The 15,208-nt window shown below is 38.7% G+C and overlaps 1 protein-coding gene across 4 annotated transcripts in view; it reads right to left on the bottom strand.

Moving 5' to 3' along the window:
• The window catches only part of Tbc1d8-9 (TBC1 domain family member 8/9), a 419,649-nt gene that overhangs the window by 90,963 nt on the left and 313,478 nt on the right, over positions 1-15,208 (bottom strand). For all 4 annotated transcript variants that reach the window (XM_067142224.2, XM_067142225.2, XM_067142226.2 and 1 more), the window contains exons 12-13: positions 14,587-14,790; positions 14,240-14,498 (exon numbers count right to left, since the gene is read on the bottom strand). In XM_067142224.2, coding sequence (XP_066998325.2) covers positions 14,240-14,498; positions 14,587-14,790 — 463 coding nt within the window. The remainder of the gene's footprint in view (positions 1-14,239; positions 14,499-14,586; positions 14,791-15,208) is intronic.

Below are 15,208 nucleotides of genomic sequence, written 5' to 3'. Positions count from 1 at the left end.
ACCGGTCCCGAGAAAACTCGTGCATGCCTGGCCGAACGTTGCGGACCGGTCCCGAGTTATCTCGTGTTAGCAGCAGACTGATGTTTAGTGCTATCTTTTGATATATACCGGAACTATTTGGAGGTCAAGGGTGCTAGAACTCTTATGCATGGTTCTACACAATCGATAGTCGCATTTCTTTTCGATTATTCTTCATATCATAGCTTTTCTTTGCATTTCCTGACAACATGCTTACAAAGTTTGAAGAGCCATGCAAGATGGCAGCGCACACAGATCGCACGTGTTTAGACAGGGATGAAATGATTCGCGTATTATGTGCTGATACAGGCTCAGAATGTCGAAGTGATGCTGAATATTTAGAGTTCGATGATGAAATACATTCTAACGGAAATGTTCAAGTGATGACGAGTAGATATCCCTATCTTCAAGGTGTGGAACTCACGTGGCGCAGGACGAGTCTCATAATTGTGTTACGGGTGTAAATATTCTAAATATTGTAAATAATATAGTGTTTTCTGACAACTAGGTTATGGACAACAGTAAACCTACGCTAGAGGATTTTGAACGTGCTCCTGATATAAAGGTATGGACTAATGAACCCGGAAACGTAGGACAAGTATCAGTACTTATGTTTGTGAGGACTTTTTCATTATGTAGCTGAGCAGACAAACTTATACTATGAGCAGAATTCACATTCTCATAACATATCCCGTAAAACCTAAAGTGGACTAATGTCCCTAGGAGGGAAATTAAAAAATTGTTTTGTGCATATTGATAGGGCAGGTTAAGAAACCGTACCTGAAAGATTACTGGCCAACCGATCCCCTAATAGAAAACAATATATTTCGGAAAAACTATGAGCCGAAATAGATTTCAGCAAATACTTACCTAACTGCATTTCAACTACTAATCAGGAATGCCTCCAGAATAAAACACAGTAGTCCTTCAAAGGCTAGTGAAGTTCTGGCAGTTTATTTGAATGCATGCACTCCAGTTTGGAGGTAGTTAGAAAGTGGCCGGGAACAGGGCTGTGCATGGGGTGAAGGGCACCCGGTCCGCAATGTGTTAAACATGATTGAAGTGATAAAGACGTTATTCAACGTGTGCAGTTAACTTAAGTAAACTATCAGTGTTCTACTACTAAGTTGTCATAATGGCTCCTAAGAAGCTTCCCCAAGCATACAAGCACTCGTTAAGCAGGCCGTAGTCAAACAGTTACAGCCCCTAATGTTGCAGCTCTAGGAACTAAGAGCGGAATACAAGGAAACTGTCAAACTATTACAAGAACAGCTTCAGGCTAAGGACCGGGAACTTGTGAAAATCAAAAGTGACTTTGAAAACAAGCAAGATGAACTGAAGAAATACCAGCGGCGGCAAAGTATCCGTATTTTCGGTATTCCGGAAAAGGAAGGGGAAGATCCCGATGTCATCGCAATAAGTATCGCAAGAGATCCTGGTGTCGACCTTGACCTTCGGGACATTGACAGGAGCCATCGCAATGGAAGACGACTGGGCGCGAAGCCACGACTTCTGATAGTGAAATTCGTTTCCTACCATAAGCGAAGTGAAATCTTCCACAAGAAAAGAGGACTTAAGGGAACGGCGGTCACAATAAGAGAGGATCTGACTGCAACAAGGCTCGCAGTTCTTAAGGAGGCAATTTCGAGGTTTAGTGTACGCCAGGTATGGAGCATTGATGGACTAATTAATATAAAAATAGGATCAAATAAGTAGAAAGTGTGCACTATGGAACAGTTAAATGAACTAAAGTGATATGCGGGAGAAATGGTCACAACATTTTGTAACTTTCTATTGTAGTTTAATTTTACTGTTATCCTTGTAGTATATCATAATTTTTGACTTTAACTCTCTATTAGAACGTAATTAGTAATATAGCTTACTTCTGCTTGCCGTAGTGGTAGACTGGTGTTAGTAGCAGTAGACTTGGCTCAGTGCCTTATTTTTGTCGTGTTTATTTCCACTTACATTATTTACACATTGCCATTATCGTAATGATCGGTGCAAATTGTTATTTCCATTCCCATTATTGTCATAATCATCTCCAACATTACTGAGAACAACGTAATTTACAGTCCCCCTGATAACGAACTTGAGACAAACGAACAGGCTCCCCTCTCCCTTGCAAACATTCCTCAAAACCTTTCACTTACTCCATCCTCCCCCAATGTCGCTGGAACCAGCTGTGCAGGCAACACACACCTATTGTCATCTGAGCTTTCTTGCCATTCCCAGTCGACAAGGGACATCATTAACCACCAGCTTTCTCCGTACAGTAATGCTTTAAAGACTTGCCATATAAACACTCAAAGACTCCTTGCGGAGGCGTAAATGGACGAAATAAAAGCCCTATTTATGCCTCCCAGTTTCCACACAATATTAATCTCTGAATCTTGGTTAAAACCACACCACGCAATAGAAAGACTGCAGCTGGCGGGTTATACATTTCTTAGATCCAACAGATTAAATAAGCCCTCCGGGGCTACTGCCGCATATGTTATGACCAGCTTAGGCCCTAAAATAATGTGTAGGTCTCCCGGTCCGTACGAGCGAAAACCTGAGTTCATGTTCCTGGAAATAACTGTGAGTGAAGTAAAATGTTTTCTGGCTGTAGTATATAAGCCACCGAAAGCGGGTTTTTTATGCGATCTAGAGACTCAAATACAAGATTTAGTCACTGATTACTCAAATATAATTATAATGGACAACTTCAACATAAACCTTCTTGAACCTAACTCTCCTCAGACAACCCAACTTTTAACTTCTTTTAAAGCTTGCAATTTAACATTTCTCCCTCTCAATGCTACATATCACAGAGACACATCACACATTTTAATTGATCTCATTGCCACTAACCAACCTGAATTAGTTCTTCACCACGGTCAAATTAGTGTCCCAGGCATATCGCGACATGATGCTATATTTATGGCCTATTCTATTAAAAGTCCCAAGTTCAAACCAAAAATAATTTCATATCGAGATCTACGACGAACTGATAAGAATAAACTTTTACAAGAGGCAGTTGCAGTGCCATGGCATGACATATTTAAACTTAAACACATAAATGACAAAGTGACTCTCTTCAATCAACATATGACTGAACTGTACGATAGACATGCCCCTGAAAAGAAGGCTCGAGTTACGCGGAAGCCAGCTCCCTGGCTCTCAGATGAGATTAGAGCACTAATGGCTGAACGCGACGCTGCTTATAGACGAGTTAAGAAACATTACACTCCTGACAATCTACTGAACTATAAGAGACTGAGAAACGCTACGACCCAACAGATTAGAAACGCGAAACTACAACACGCTCACAGTTTAATTCAACCAAATGTTTCAATAGCTGCATTGTGGAAATCCATAAAGAGCTTTGGAACTACCAAAGGACGAGAAGACGACGGAATAAATATATTTTTTTTTCTAGTTGCTTTACGTCGCACCGACACAGATATGTCTTATGGCGACGATGGGACAGGGAAGGGCTAGGAGTGGGAAGGAAGCGGCTGTGGCCTTTGTTAAGGCACAGCCCCAGCATTTGCCTGGTGTGAAAATGGGAAACCACGGAAAACCATTTTCAGGGCTGCCGACAGTGGGGTTCGAACCTACTATCTCCCGATTACTGGAAATAAATATACCCTTGGAAAAACTGAATGATTATTTTTCATCTAACTGCACATTAAATGCAGGCCTGAAACGGGAAGTTCTAGATGGGAATTATGCAAAGACGCGAACAAATAGAGAAAACTTCTACTTCCGTCCAACAACCCACTTACAAGTCAGGTTTGCTATAAATCAGATAACATCAACAGCAAAAGGAAATGACGGTATAGGAATAGAGATGATAAAAATTATTCTGGATGTGATATTACCTGCACTAATCAACATATTTAACTCTTCCCTTGTAGACAGCACATTTCCCAAAGTATGGAAAGTGGGCATTATACGTCCTCTAAAAAAGGTAGCTTCCCCTGTTGAACCATCTGACTACAGAGCCATCTGCATACTTTCTGCTTTATCCAAAGCGCTAGAGTTCATCGCTCATAGACAAATAACAGACTACATGACGACTTACAACTTATTTGACCCACTACAATCTGGTTTTCGTCAAGCACACAGTACTACAACGGCACTACTGAAGGTAACAGAAGACATCCGAGAAGCTATGGACAACAAGGAAGTGACAGTTTTAATACTCCTAGACTTGAGCAAAGCTTTTGACTCTGGTGACATTGACATTTTGCTCTCGAAATTGTATTCCCTCCATTTCTCGGACAGAGCCCTCCTTTGGTTTCATTCCTACCTGTATGGACGTCGGCAGTGTGTTACAGATAGAATAAACGAATCAACTTGGCGGTCTGTGCAGTCAAGGCCTTTGGTCACAGGGGTCCCAGGTTCGATTCTCGGCAGGTTCAGGAATTTTAACCATAATTGGTCAATTTCGCTGGCACGGGGGCTGGGTGTATGTGCCGTCATCTTCATTTCATCCTCATCACGACGCGCAGGTCGCCTACGGGAGTCAGATCAAAAGACCTGCACCTTGCGAGCCGAACTTGTCCTCAGACGCTCTTGGCACTAAAAGTCAAACGCCATTTCATTCCATTCCTTTTCATGTAAACTACAGACAGTAGAAAACTACTATTACACTTTTCCTGTTACTTTTCTTGCTTGTTTTGAACGTAGAAATGTTTCACAGATATTTGAAATGCTTGTTCCTGTTCATTTACCAATTATAATCACAACAAACAATAGGCCTATCACTTCAAACCAACAATTTATGTCCAGCTAGCCATCATTACAACAATTTTATTAATAATAGCAGTCTTATACTGTACTGTAGTTATTATTTACAGCAAAATTCCATTCATCTTAAATGCTCTATAGGGTACATTATATGGCTGGACAAATACTTAAAGATCACAACACTCGCTTCACTCGCACTAACCAACTACCGTAATTTAATGTACCGTAGCCTAACATAATATCCTAATGTAATCCCTAAAATAGCCTAACTTAGATTAACTCAATTTAATAATGACTGAATTTCTATTTCTTATGGAATCATGTCTACCAATGGCTTTAATTTTCTTAACCATTATTATTATTATTATTATTATTATTATTATTATTATTATTATTATTATTATTATTATTATTATTATTTGCATAATAATTAGGACTCAGCTAAGAGCCCCGTGGTCGCCAACCCACGCTCCCTGGTTAGGAGCGTCTGACGCCCCTTTCAGTCGCCTCTGATGACAGGCAGGGAAGACCGTGGGTGTTGTTCTATTGCCCCCACCCACGGGGAGAAATCTATTTTGGGTTGTGACTACAAGGCCCTTAGCTGAGTCTTGACATTGCTTTCACTATTCTAGCCCATCCGACCTCCCCTGGTCAACACTTGTTCTTTTCCGACCGCGACGGCATTAGCGCATTCGAGGCCTAGGAAGTTTTTCATTTCCACGCACTTTGCGGCCTTCATCTTTCTTTTGCCGGTACCTTCATTTTTCGAAGTGTTGGTCCCCTTCCATTTGTTTTCTTCTGATTAGTGTTTAGAGAGGATGGTTGTCCAGTTGTACTTCCTCCTAAAACAATAATCACCACCACCACCACTTTGTACTATATAGCTGCATGGGTTATCAATAAACTAGTTAAGTGTAGCTAAGAACATCATACTTGTTCATATGTGCAGAATATTTTTGCCTTAGAACCCAAAGAAATACCACATGAATGGATATCAACAGTTACCATACATAATTTAATGCACTCAACTCAAGATGCATTCAGTGTTTGTCAACATAGGCCCTACTGGAGTAAGCTTTTAGAAACGCAGTATCGGAAATTAATTTCTTAATAAAGAAAACGCTAAAGGTAATTTATTACAACCGTCGTTTAGTACTTTAAATACAGTACTTCAAGTTCAGTATTTCATGTACCGGTAATCATAATATGACACAGGTACTGTACAGATTTCTATGTGTCTGTCAATAAGATTTCGTATTTGACAGATTATATTAATAAGAAACACAGTAAGACCAAGTTGTAAGGAAGTAAAAGAGAAGAACATGGGCTTTTCTGTTGATTCTTGTTTCTCAAAAAAGAAAAAAAAAAAGACTTTCAGGCTCTGTTAATTATTTTCCTATTCAAATAGCTGTGAATTCATATCATTTAAGTGTTATACACTTATATATACATGACTAGTAGATGCCCAATTAAATTATTTATGAAAAATAGTTGTTATTTTGTTTTTATTTCAATGTACGGTACCGAAATCCTCTAAATTCGAATACACTTGCCTTTGGTTACGCTCGCTTAAAGACCCAATATGGCGGCTCCATAAGTAGCATTCGTGACTTGACCTCCCTAGACAGACCTTGTGTGCAGTGTGGTGTGCCCCAAGGGTCGGTGTTAGGACCCTTCTTTTTTCTATTTACATTAATGATGTCTCCCAAACCCTAACGCACTGCAAATACCATATTTATGCTGATGATGTACAAATGTACCTCCATACATCTCCAAATCTAATATTTTCGGAAATAGACAAAACCAATCAGAATCTAACATCGTTTTCTTCTTGGTCTTTGAGATGTGGTCTTAGGTTAAACCCAGCAAAAACACAAGCCATCATCCTTGGATACCCGAAACTACTCGCAAAGGTCCATCGAGCAGAGATTCCATCTATAAAGTTGTGTAATACTAACATACCATTCATGTCATCAGTAAAAGTCCTAGGCGTTACTTTCGATGATGACAGGTCATGGAAAACGCATATTACGAACATCACTCAGAAAACATTCTTTGCATTGCACATGCTGCATGCGTATAAACACTTATTTCTTGAAAAACTCAAAAAAATACTGGTAGAAGCTCTGGTTTTCCCTCATTTCGACTATTGTGACGCGATTTATAGAGACGCTCGGGGCAAGTTTTTGAGCAGATTACAACGTGGTCAAAATGCATGTGTGAGATATGTCTGTAACCTACGGTACTATGACCACGTAACTCCTTCGTATAACCACCTATCTTGGCCCCGACTAGAAATCCATCGCACTGTGCATACACTATGCCATCTCCATAAAATCCTTCATATTTCACAGCCATTTTACCTTACTTCATATTTCAAATACCTATCCTCTTATCACAGTCTTAACACCAGATCTGCTAATAATTCCATCCTTGCTTTACCTACCCATAGAACTGCCATCTACGATAAATCATTCACAGTAATTGCCTGCCATGAGTGGAACCTCCTTCCCGAAAGTATCAGGGGGTTAAGTTCTATTCGCACTTTCAAGGAAGCACTTTGTAGACATTTTATGCACCAGTAAGGATCATCTGTAAACTTGATGCTGCTACTTACAACCATTCTATTGTTATGGATGTCCTGGTAGAGAGTCTAAAATTCTTATCCTATTTGTCTTTAAAATCAAATTTTATGCACTGATTCTTTTTTTTTTTTGCATGTAGGATATTAGTTTTAAGAATTTATCCTTTTATTATATCTGATTTATTTCATCTTAATGTAATCTCACCATCCTTCTATTATTATTAATTTACTTTGTATTAGATCTAGTTATTGTAAGTAATACAATATAAAATATGTATATTTAAGTTCCTGGTTAGATGGAAGAGAAGGCCTGAAGGCCTTAATCTTGCCAGATAAAATAAAACATTACTAAACTACTCAACTAGCGACAACAGTATGTAAAGTAAAGGTTGAGGGTACTTTATCTAAAGATTTTGAAGTTAACCGAGGATTACGACAGGGTGATGTACTCTCCACCCTTCTGTTTAACATTGCTTTGGAGAGGGTAATTCGAATACAAGGGAGCAACCCAGGTGGAACATTGTTTAATCGAGTGACACAAGACCTTGCATATGCAGACGATATTGATTTGCTATCCAGGAGGAAACTGGATCGGGAAGAAAAGTTGAGAAAACTAGAAAAATATGGGGCTGAGATGGGACTGATGATTAATCAGTAAAAAACTAAGTACATGCTAATGTCTAGGAAAAAGTATAATGAAGCAGAAAAATATGTGAACTTAAACGGGAAAGAATATGAACGCCACAAAAGCTTTAAATATCTAGGGTCAATTGTAGCTGAAAACAATGATATGAAGGAAGGAAGAAATACATGGTAGGATAGCGGCTGGTAATATGAGTTACTTTGCCTTAGGCAAGGTATTTAAAGCAAGGAGTCTTAGTAGGAATCTGAAGCTGACTGTTTATCGCACGGTAGTGAGAACTGTGGTGATGTATGGTGCGGAGACTTGGACTATGACACAAGGTGGTGAGGAGTTGCTATGGAGATGGGAAAGAAAGATACTTAGGAAAGTCTATGGAGCAACAAAGGGTGATGGACTCTGGCGAGTCGGAAATAATATGGAAATCAGAAAGTTGTATAATGAACCAGATATAGTAGCAGACTGCGATGGCTGGGACATGTAGAAAGAATGACAGAGAACAGGACAGTAAAGAAAGTCTTTGATGGGAAACCAGAAGGACGTTGTATGAGGGGAAGACCGAGGAGGACAGCGTGGAGGAGGATCTGAGACTGATGTGAGTGAGTGAGAGTTTAGTCCCTTAGTTTCACTAGAAATAGCTTCCTCTGATTGTAGCGTGCAGACATGATGCTCGTTTTACCAGCTGAAGAAGTGCCAATGTAACAACTAAATTTTGAAATTTAGTGGGATGATTCAGCCCCTTAAAATTAATCAGACTGAAAAAATTATGTTCTTTACCTCTTCTCATAACAGATGCATACCTGCAGGCGAAAAGCCTGTGACAAGGAGAGAAAAAAAGGTTAATTCAGGCTTGGTTTCTCTCAAAAATGTTTGCTCCCGCTCTCCTCCTGACCAATTTGATGTGATGGGTTTCCACTAGGATGATTTTGACAGCAATTTCAAACTGTTTTGTCATTTTTATAAACCAATAATTTGTAAACTATGAGGTCCACAACCTCACCATGTGCCACTATTATTCATTTCCATCTGCATCATTTGTTTTCTCATTCCCTTGTTTCTTAGGTTAACGCAGTTTTTAGTATCAATTATTATTTCAAATTAACACCTGTTTCACTGAATTTTGTCGCAATAAGTTGTTTTTTGCTCTGCATATTGATGTAAATATTGTATATTTGTGCTAATTTTGTTTCCGTCTAGGCTCTCTTTTGTTTGTTTTTTCATTTGCTCTTTCATTATGCTTTTTTAGCATTTTTTCAACTTATATTATGTAAATTATTCCAACCCCCCTAATGTTTTTCACTGAAGATGGCTTAAGCGAGCCGAAACATGTCTGAATTTGTTTGCTCCGTCTAATGACGGAATATATGATGTATTGAATAGGAGGATACTCTCATTTTTCGCCATTGTAAAGTGAAAACCGTCAATACGGAATGATTCTAATATCTTGTAATTTCACACTATCAGTCATAATCATCATCATAAATTCATTCTAGGTCATTGGAACCACTGATGGAACACACATTTGGATTTAAAATCCTGGAGGGTAAGACGCACAAATGTATATTAACAGAAAAGGATGATTTTCTTTAAATGTTCAGGTAATAAAATTAATAAACCAAACCAAGCCCCATGGCACAACAGCCCTGAAGGCCTTGGTCTACCAAGCGACACTCAGATAGCTTTAACAACTGACATGATTATAGTCCATAAAATCCTGCCTGTCACATTAATACCACTAGTATGTTCGCAATATCAGCGTGTTATCTGTTATATAGACAAACAGTCATAAGTAGGCCCCTGTCCGGCTATGCTATGGTATTAAAGTTTTATTTTACAAACTTATACTAGTATAATGCAAAATCATCAATAACTGGGAAGATAATATTAGCCCAATTATGTTCACAAGAAATTGAAAAAAATGAATGTATCTTCTTTATATTTGAATTTGTGGAAGTAGATTTATTTTCCACCAATGACAATCTCTTCTCCAAACATGAAAAGAGAAATAAGTTTTCTTTCCGACTCCAGCTGGTTTTCCGTATCTTCTTTTTTGTCGTAAATTATCAGTCCATGAGAATCATGTGTGAAAAGGAATCGAACGCGAGTTGTTACTGACGTCTCGGAACACGGTCAATTAGATGTACACTGCGCTAGCCAGAGCAACGCATCACGTAGGCCGTGCTCTGCTTTGTGAGTTCTGTGTATTGCAACGCTTAGCAAGGATGATCTTCAGACTACCTTAGTACGCTGATAATCCAGATCTATGAATAATATGTTCTTGGTCCGTAGTTAGTCCCGCCTAAGTTGGGTCTAACGTTCATCCAGACTAAAGCAGGACTACTGAATGTCCGTCCGTCCGTCCGTCCATCCATCCATCCATCCATCCATCCATCCATCCATCCATCCATCCATCCATCCATCCAAATCAATACTGATCTGCATTTACAGCAGTTACCCAGGTGGCAGATTCCCTATCTGTTGTTTTCCTAGCCTTTTCTTAAATGATTGCAAAGAAATTGGAAATTTATTGAACATCTCCCTTGGAAAGTTATTCCAATCCCTAACTCCCCTTCCTAATTTTAAAGACACCACTCAAACTTATTTGCCTACTAATGTCTTTCCACGCTATCTCTTCACTGACAGCATGGAACATAACACTTAACTGAAATAATAACAATAAGTTATTTTATTAATTTGTCCACCTAATCAATACAATAAACCTTGTCTTTGTTGAATTACACTGACATGTTAATTAAAATGATACAGGTTTTGCCTTACATATAGGCATCATCAGCCATGGGTTTAACCTTGAAATAAAATCAGGCACCTGATTTACATATAAATAAAAATAAAACTAATATACAAAAAGCCTTGAAAAGACTTGAAAGAAAATTGACATGTGGTAAAAGACTAGTACAATGTTGATTTTAAAGACTATGCTATGAGTGAGAAGTTTACATTGGTGAAAGTATTTGCAATAGTGACATTGGAAGCCCACTATTATAAGTAAAATGAATAAAGCAACAGTTTGTTATAGCCAAGTAGTAAAATTGCTATAAAATGATGTTGACTGACTAGCGGTTAGAACTAGATAATAATGAGAATGACGATCAAAATCGTATTTTTTTAAACATAATGCTGAAAGATGGTCAAGTGACCTGTATTTATTGGTTTACGTAAGATAAAAGTCAAAAGTCAACAGCATATGATGATGTTGAGGTTCACTTTGATGAAGAAGTACGAGGTTGTAGTTGAAGGTTAATATACAATGTTGATATTGGACCATCTCATTTCATATGATGCTATAACGTTGTTAAGACATGTAGGTTTGTTGACACGCTGGTTGAAAAGACAATGTGACAGTTGAACGTAGCTAACGTGTTGAATGCAGGATCAAAAGTAGAATCATTTGATGATGGTGAGGGTAACTTGTTATGTTATGAGCTAAAAGTTGTTTACAACTGTAACATACCACTTAGTCGAGCAGCTTGTCTCCTTTCTCCCAAGTCTTGCCAGCCCAAACTTGGCAACATTTTTTAAATGCTACTCTTTTGTCAGAAATCACCCAGAAAAAATTGAGCTGCTTTTCTTTGGATTTGTTCCACTTCTTGAATCAAGTAATCCTGGTGAGGGTCCCATACACTGGAACCATACTCTAGTTGGGGTCTTACCAGAGAATTATATGCCGTCTCCTTCACGTCCTTACTACAACCCCTCAGTACCCTCATAACCATATGCAGAGATCTGTACCCTTTATTTACAATCATATTTATGTGGTCACCCCAATGAAGATCTTTCCTTATATTAAGACCTAGGTACTTACAATGATCCCCAAAAGGAACTTTCACCCGATCAATGCAGTAATTAAAACTGAGAGGACTTTTCCTATTTGTGAAACTCACAACCTGACTTTTAACCCTGTTCATCATCATACCATTGCGTACTGTCCATCTCACAACATTATCGAGGTCATTTTGCAGTTGCTCACAATCTTGTAACTTATTTATTACTCTGTACAGAAAAACATCATCTGCAAAAAAGCCTTATCGCTGATTCAACTTCTTTACTCAAATCATTGATATATATAAGAAAACATAAAGGTCCAATAATATTGGCTTGAGGAATTCCTTTCTTAATTATTACAGGGTCAGATAAAGTTTTGCCTACTCTAATTCTCTGAGTTCTATTTTCTAGAAATATAGCCACCCATTCAGTCATCTCTTGTCTAGTCCAGCTGCACTCATGTTTGCCAGTAGTCTCCCACGGTTCCTCATTTCATAAACTGGCACAGGATGTTCTTGACTGAAGTGTGTCTTGGAACAATCTGCAGTGATGATATTCTGCTACCTTCACCATTAGCACACTGTTTCCAGTAGAGACCTGCATCAAGAGAAGTAAGCAGTCGCAGTGACCTTTGTGCAAAAAACACGGGACAAGTTTGCGAGTGGTCTAGATTGATGTTCCAAGGATGTGTGCAACAGGGGTGGGGGTTAGAACCCTCCTCACCCATTGTTTAAAGGGGCCTAACAGCTAGGTCATCGACCCCATTGGAATAAACTGAAACTGACAATAAACAATTGAAAGTTTACTCAATGGGTTTGCTCTTTTGAACATTCACAGAAACATACAGTAATTGTAAAACCAAATCTATTTTCTATAAAGCCCAGAAAGTTGGGTATTATATTGAACTGTTGACCTTGTTCTGTACTGCAGTCTGTGTCACTGTCCATCATCCTATCGTGCTACTGAGGTCCTCCTCCTCCTTCAACTCGCTGTATGTTCATGGAAACCAGCAACTAACATGCACACCTGATAAAACATGCCGGGAAGTACATAGAATCTGCTGGTCTCTAAATGACCACCCTACAGTAGTATGCATCCTTCCACTTTCCTTCACTCAGTCCCCTTATCGCTACATCCTCTTTCTCTTCCGCTTTCCGTGGCAGAGTCGTTACAACGATAATCCCCACCTTTAAGGTGTTGGTTACTGGTCGCCCAGCACCCCAAGAACTGTGTGTTGCCTTTCTTGAGGCTGGTTTTCTTGTACCATCATAACTATAGACTACTATAATGATGGGCCGTTTTAAACAACAAGCAAGTATTATTAATGATGTAGTACACACTGGGTGAGACATGCATCATTCCCTGAGATAGGGCTCACATTAGCAGTAATAACACATTCACACCACACTTCAGCTATCAGCTCAGTCTGTTGCTATACAAAGCCAGTCTTTCAGAATTGCGGTGTTGTGTTCAGCTTCCATTCTGTCTCACAATATTCCACTTCGTATTTCCTCTCGTTAAGTATGTTCTGTCTCAAAGCATGCTCCTCTGCATAATTCGAGGTCCAGTTAAGTAGTAACTCTCCAGGTTATTTCTCAAGTTTGACCCTTATCGATCTGTTCCACGGTCTGGACTTCTATCATTGCACCGATACCATCCGAGTGCATCCCTTGGTTTTTTTAAGATTTATTTTCAAGCCAACCTTGTGTGATGCTTCATTCAGCTGCTCTAGGATTTCCTGTAGTTTAGTGGTGACTTCTCCCATTTGATGCTCTTGTTTGTTCTCAATGGTGTGAACAACCAGCTCTTTGTTGTAAGTCCTTAGCTTAGCAATAAATTGCTTTTATTTCATTAAAAAAAATTTTTTAAGCCATACAATTACACAGTTCTAGGAGACCAAGCACTTCACATACCTTCTATAGAAATGCTGTAATAAATTTCACTTGAAGAAAAAATATGTAGGGATTTTTTTTTTTTTTCTTGCTCTCTCCTAAATTGAACACTTACCTGTTGATTCTTCTAGATCACTAGACTACTATATCACTTGCACCAATATTTTTATTGCACCTATTATGGAATTTCAAGTGACAAAAGAAACCTTTTAGGAAGAAAGGTGAGACAAGAAAATAAGTGTCCAGGTACACAAGAGTCAGCAAACCAGCCAAAGAATTAAGGAACAAGAACAATTTAGTGGAACAGAGTGTGCAAACCACAAGAAAAGTCACATTTACATGCAGGGGACAGTTCTGTCATTGTTACAGTGATATTTTCATGTTACTGCCGTTTGTACAATTGAAATAATTTAATACAGAGCCTTATGAAGGAAGAAAAAGGCGGAATATAATTTTTATCAATTTTTTGAAATATTAGTTGAAATGATATTTGACTGTATTGAGAACTCTAACCAAACTTCACAGGATGTCTGCATAATCAAACTTTATAACTACTGCAACTAATTTAAGTCCTAGTCTTACCTGAGGAAAATAGTAAGAAACCATGAGAGAGAAATCATTTTAATCATGCCTAGTTCTTCTAAACGCGCATGGAGGTTTGGTAGGTGTTCAGAAATGAGTTCATTTAAGACACTTTGGTCTACCAGAGCGCCAACAACTCGTGTGTTATAGTAGTCTGGTAGGAGACTTTCACAGAGGTTTGCAAGTTGCCAGAAGGCTTCCTCTTCAGGGCAGTAGATAAGAAGTACAGATGCTACAATATTCATGGCCTGGCAATAACCTGAAACAATAATGCACAAGAATGTAAACATAGAAGTGCACATTCAAACTACAACGTAATTTGCAATTAAATACTTGGCTTAGCTCACCTATCTGTGGATTCTTCCAGGCATACGCCGAAAGAACTCGACGTAGAGCATTAATTCCTACATCTGACTGAAAAGCAGGATGTTCAGGAAGGGAACGATGGAGATCGCGTTCAATTTCATCATTAGCTGTAGAAGTTTTGCCAACTGCCTGCTTAACAAGAGATCGATACACTCCAGGATTGGTCACCAAGTCATTCACAGCTCCTATCAACATAAACAGTATGTAGCACTCATCAATAATCAACTGAAAAAATTCACGTAAGATGATGCACTATTACTGACTTAAGGCACTGGACTTCTATTAAAATAATTTACTCACTCTTGCCACTTTGAAGCAGTTAGGTCTAGTACTCTAAATTAGTCCCACAATGCAGCAATGTTGTGTAAAACTATTCATGTAAGCTAGTGATGGTGGTGAGAAACACATGTTATTTAACGTCCCTTTAATCATACAGATTTTAACCCGTTGGGACCTAATAAATAATTCACATACAGATCTAGAAATATCCTATTTATTTTTGGAACATGAAGTAACTATGGTTTGTGGTGTGGGATACTGTAGTCACATCCTAGAACCATGGGCAATGGCTGAGTGGAATACTACAGCAAGGTTTTTGCCATT

The sequence above is a fragment of the Anabrus simplex genome, chromosome 2, assembly GCF_040414725.1.
Source record: "Anabrus simplex isolate iqAnaSimp1 chromosome 2, ASM4041472v1, whole genome shotgun sequence".
NCBI lineage: Eukaryota > Metazoa > Arthropoda > Insecta > Orthoptera > Tettigoniidae > Anabrus > Anabrus simplex.
The sequence above is the reverse complement of the archived record's forward strand: the minus strand, read 5'-3'. Positions and strand labels throughout refer to the sequence as shown.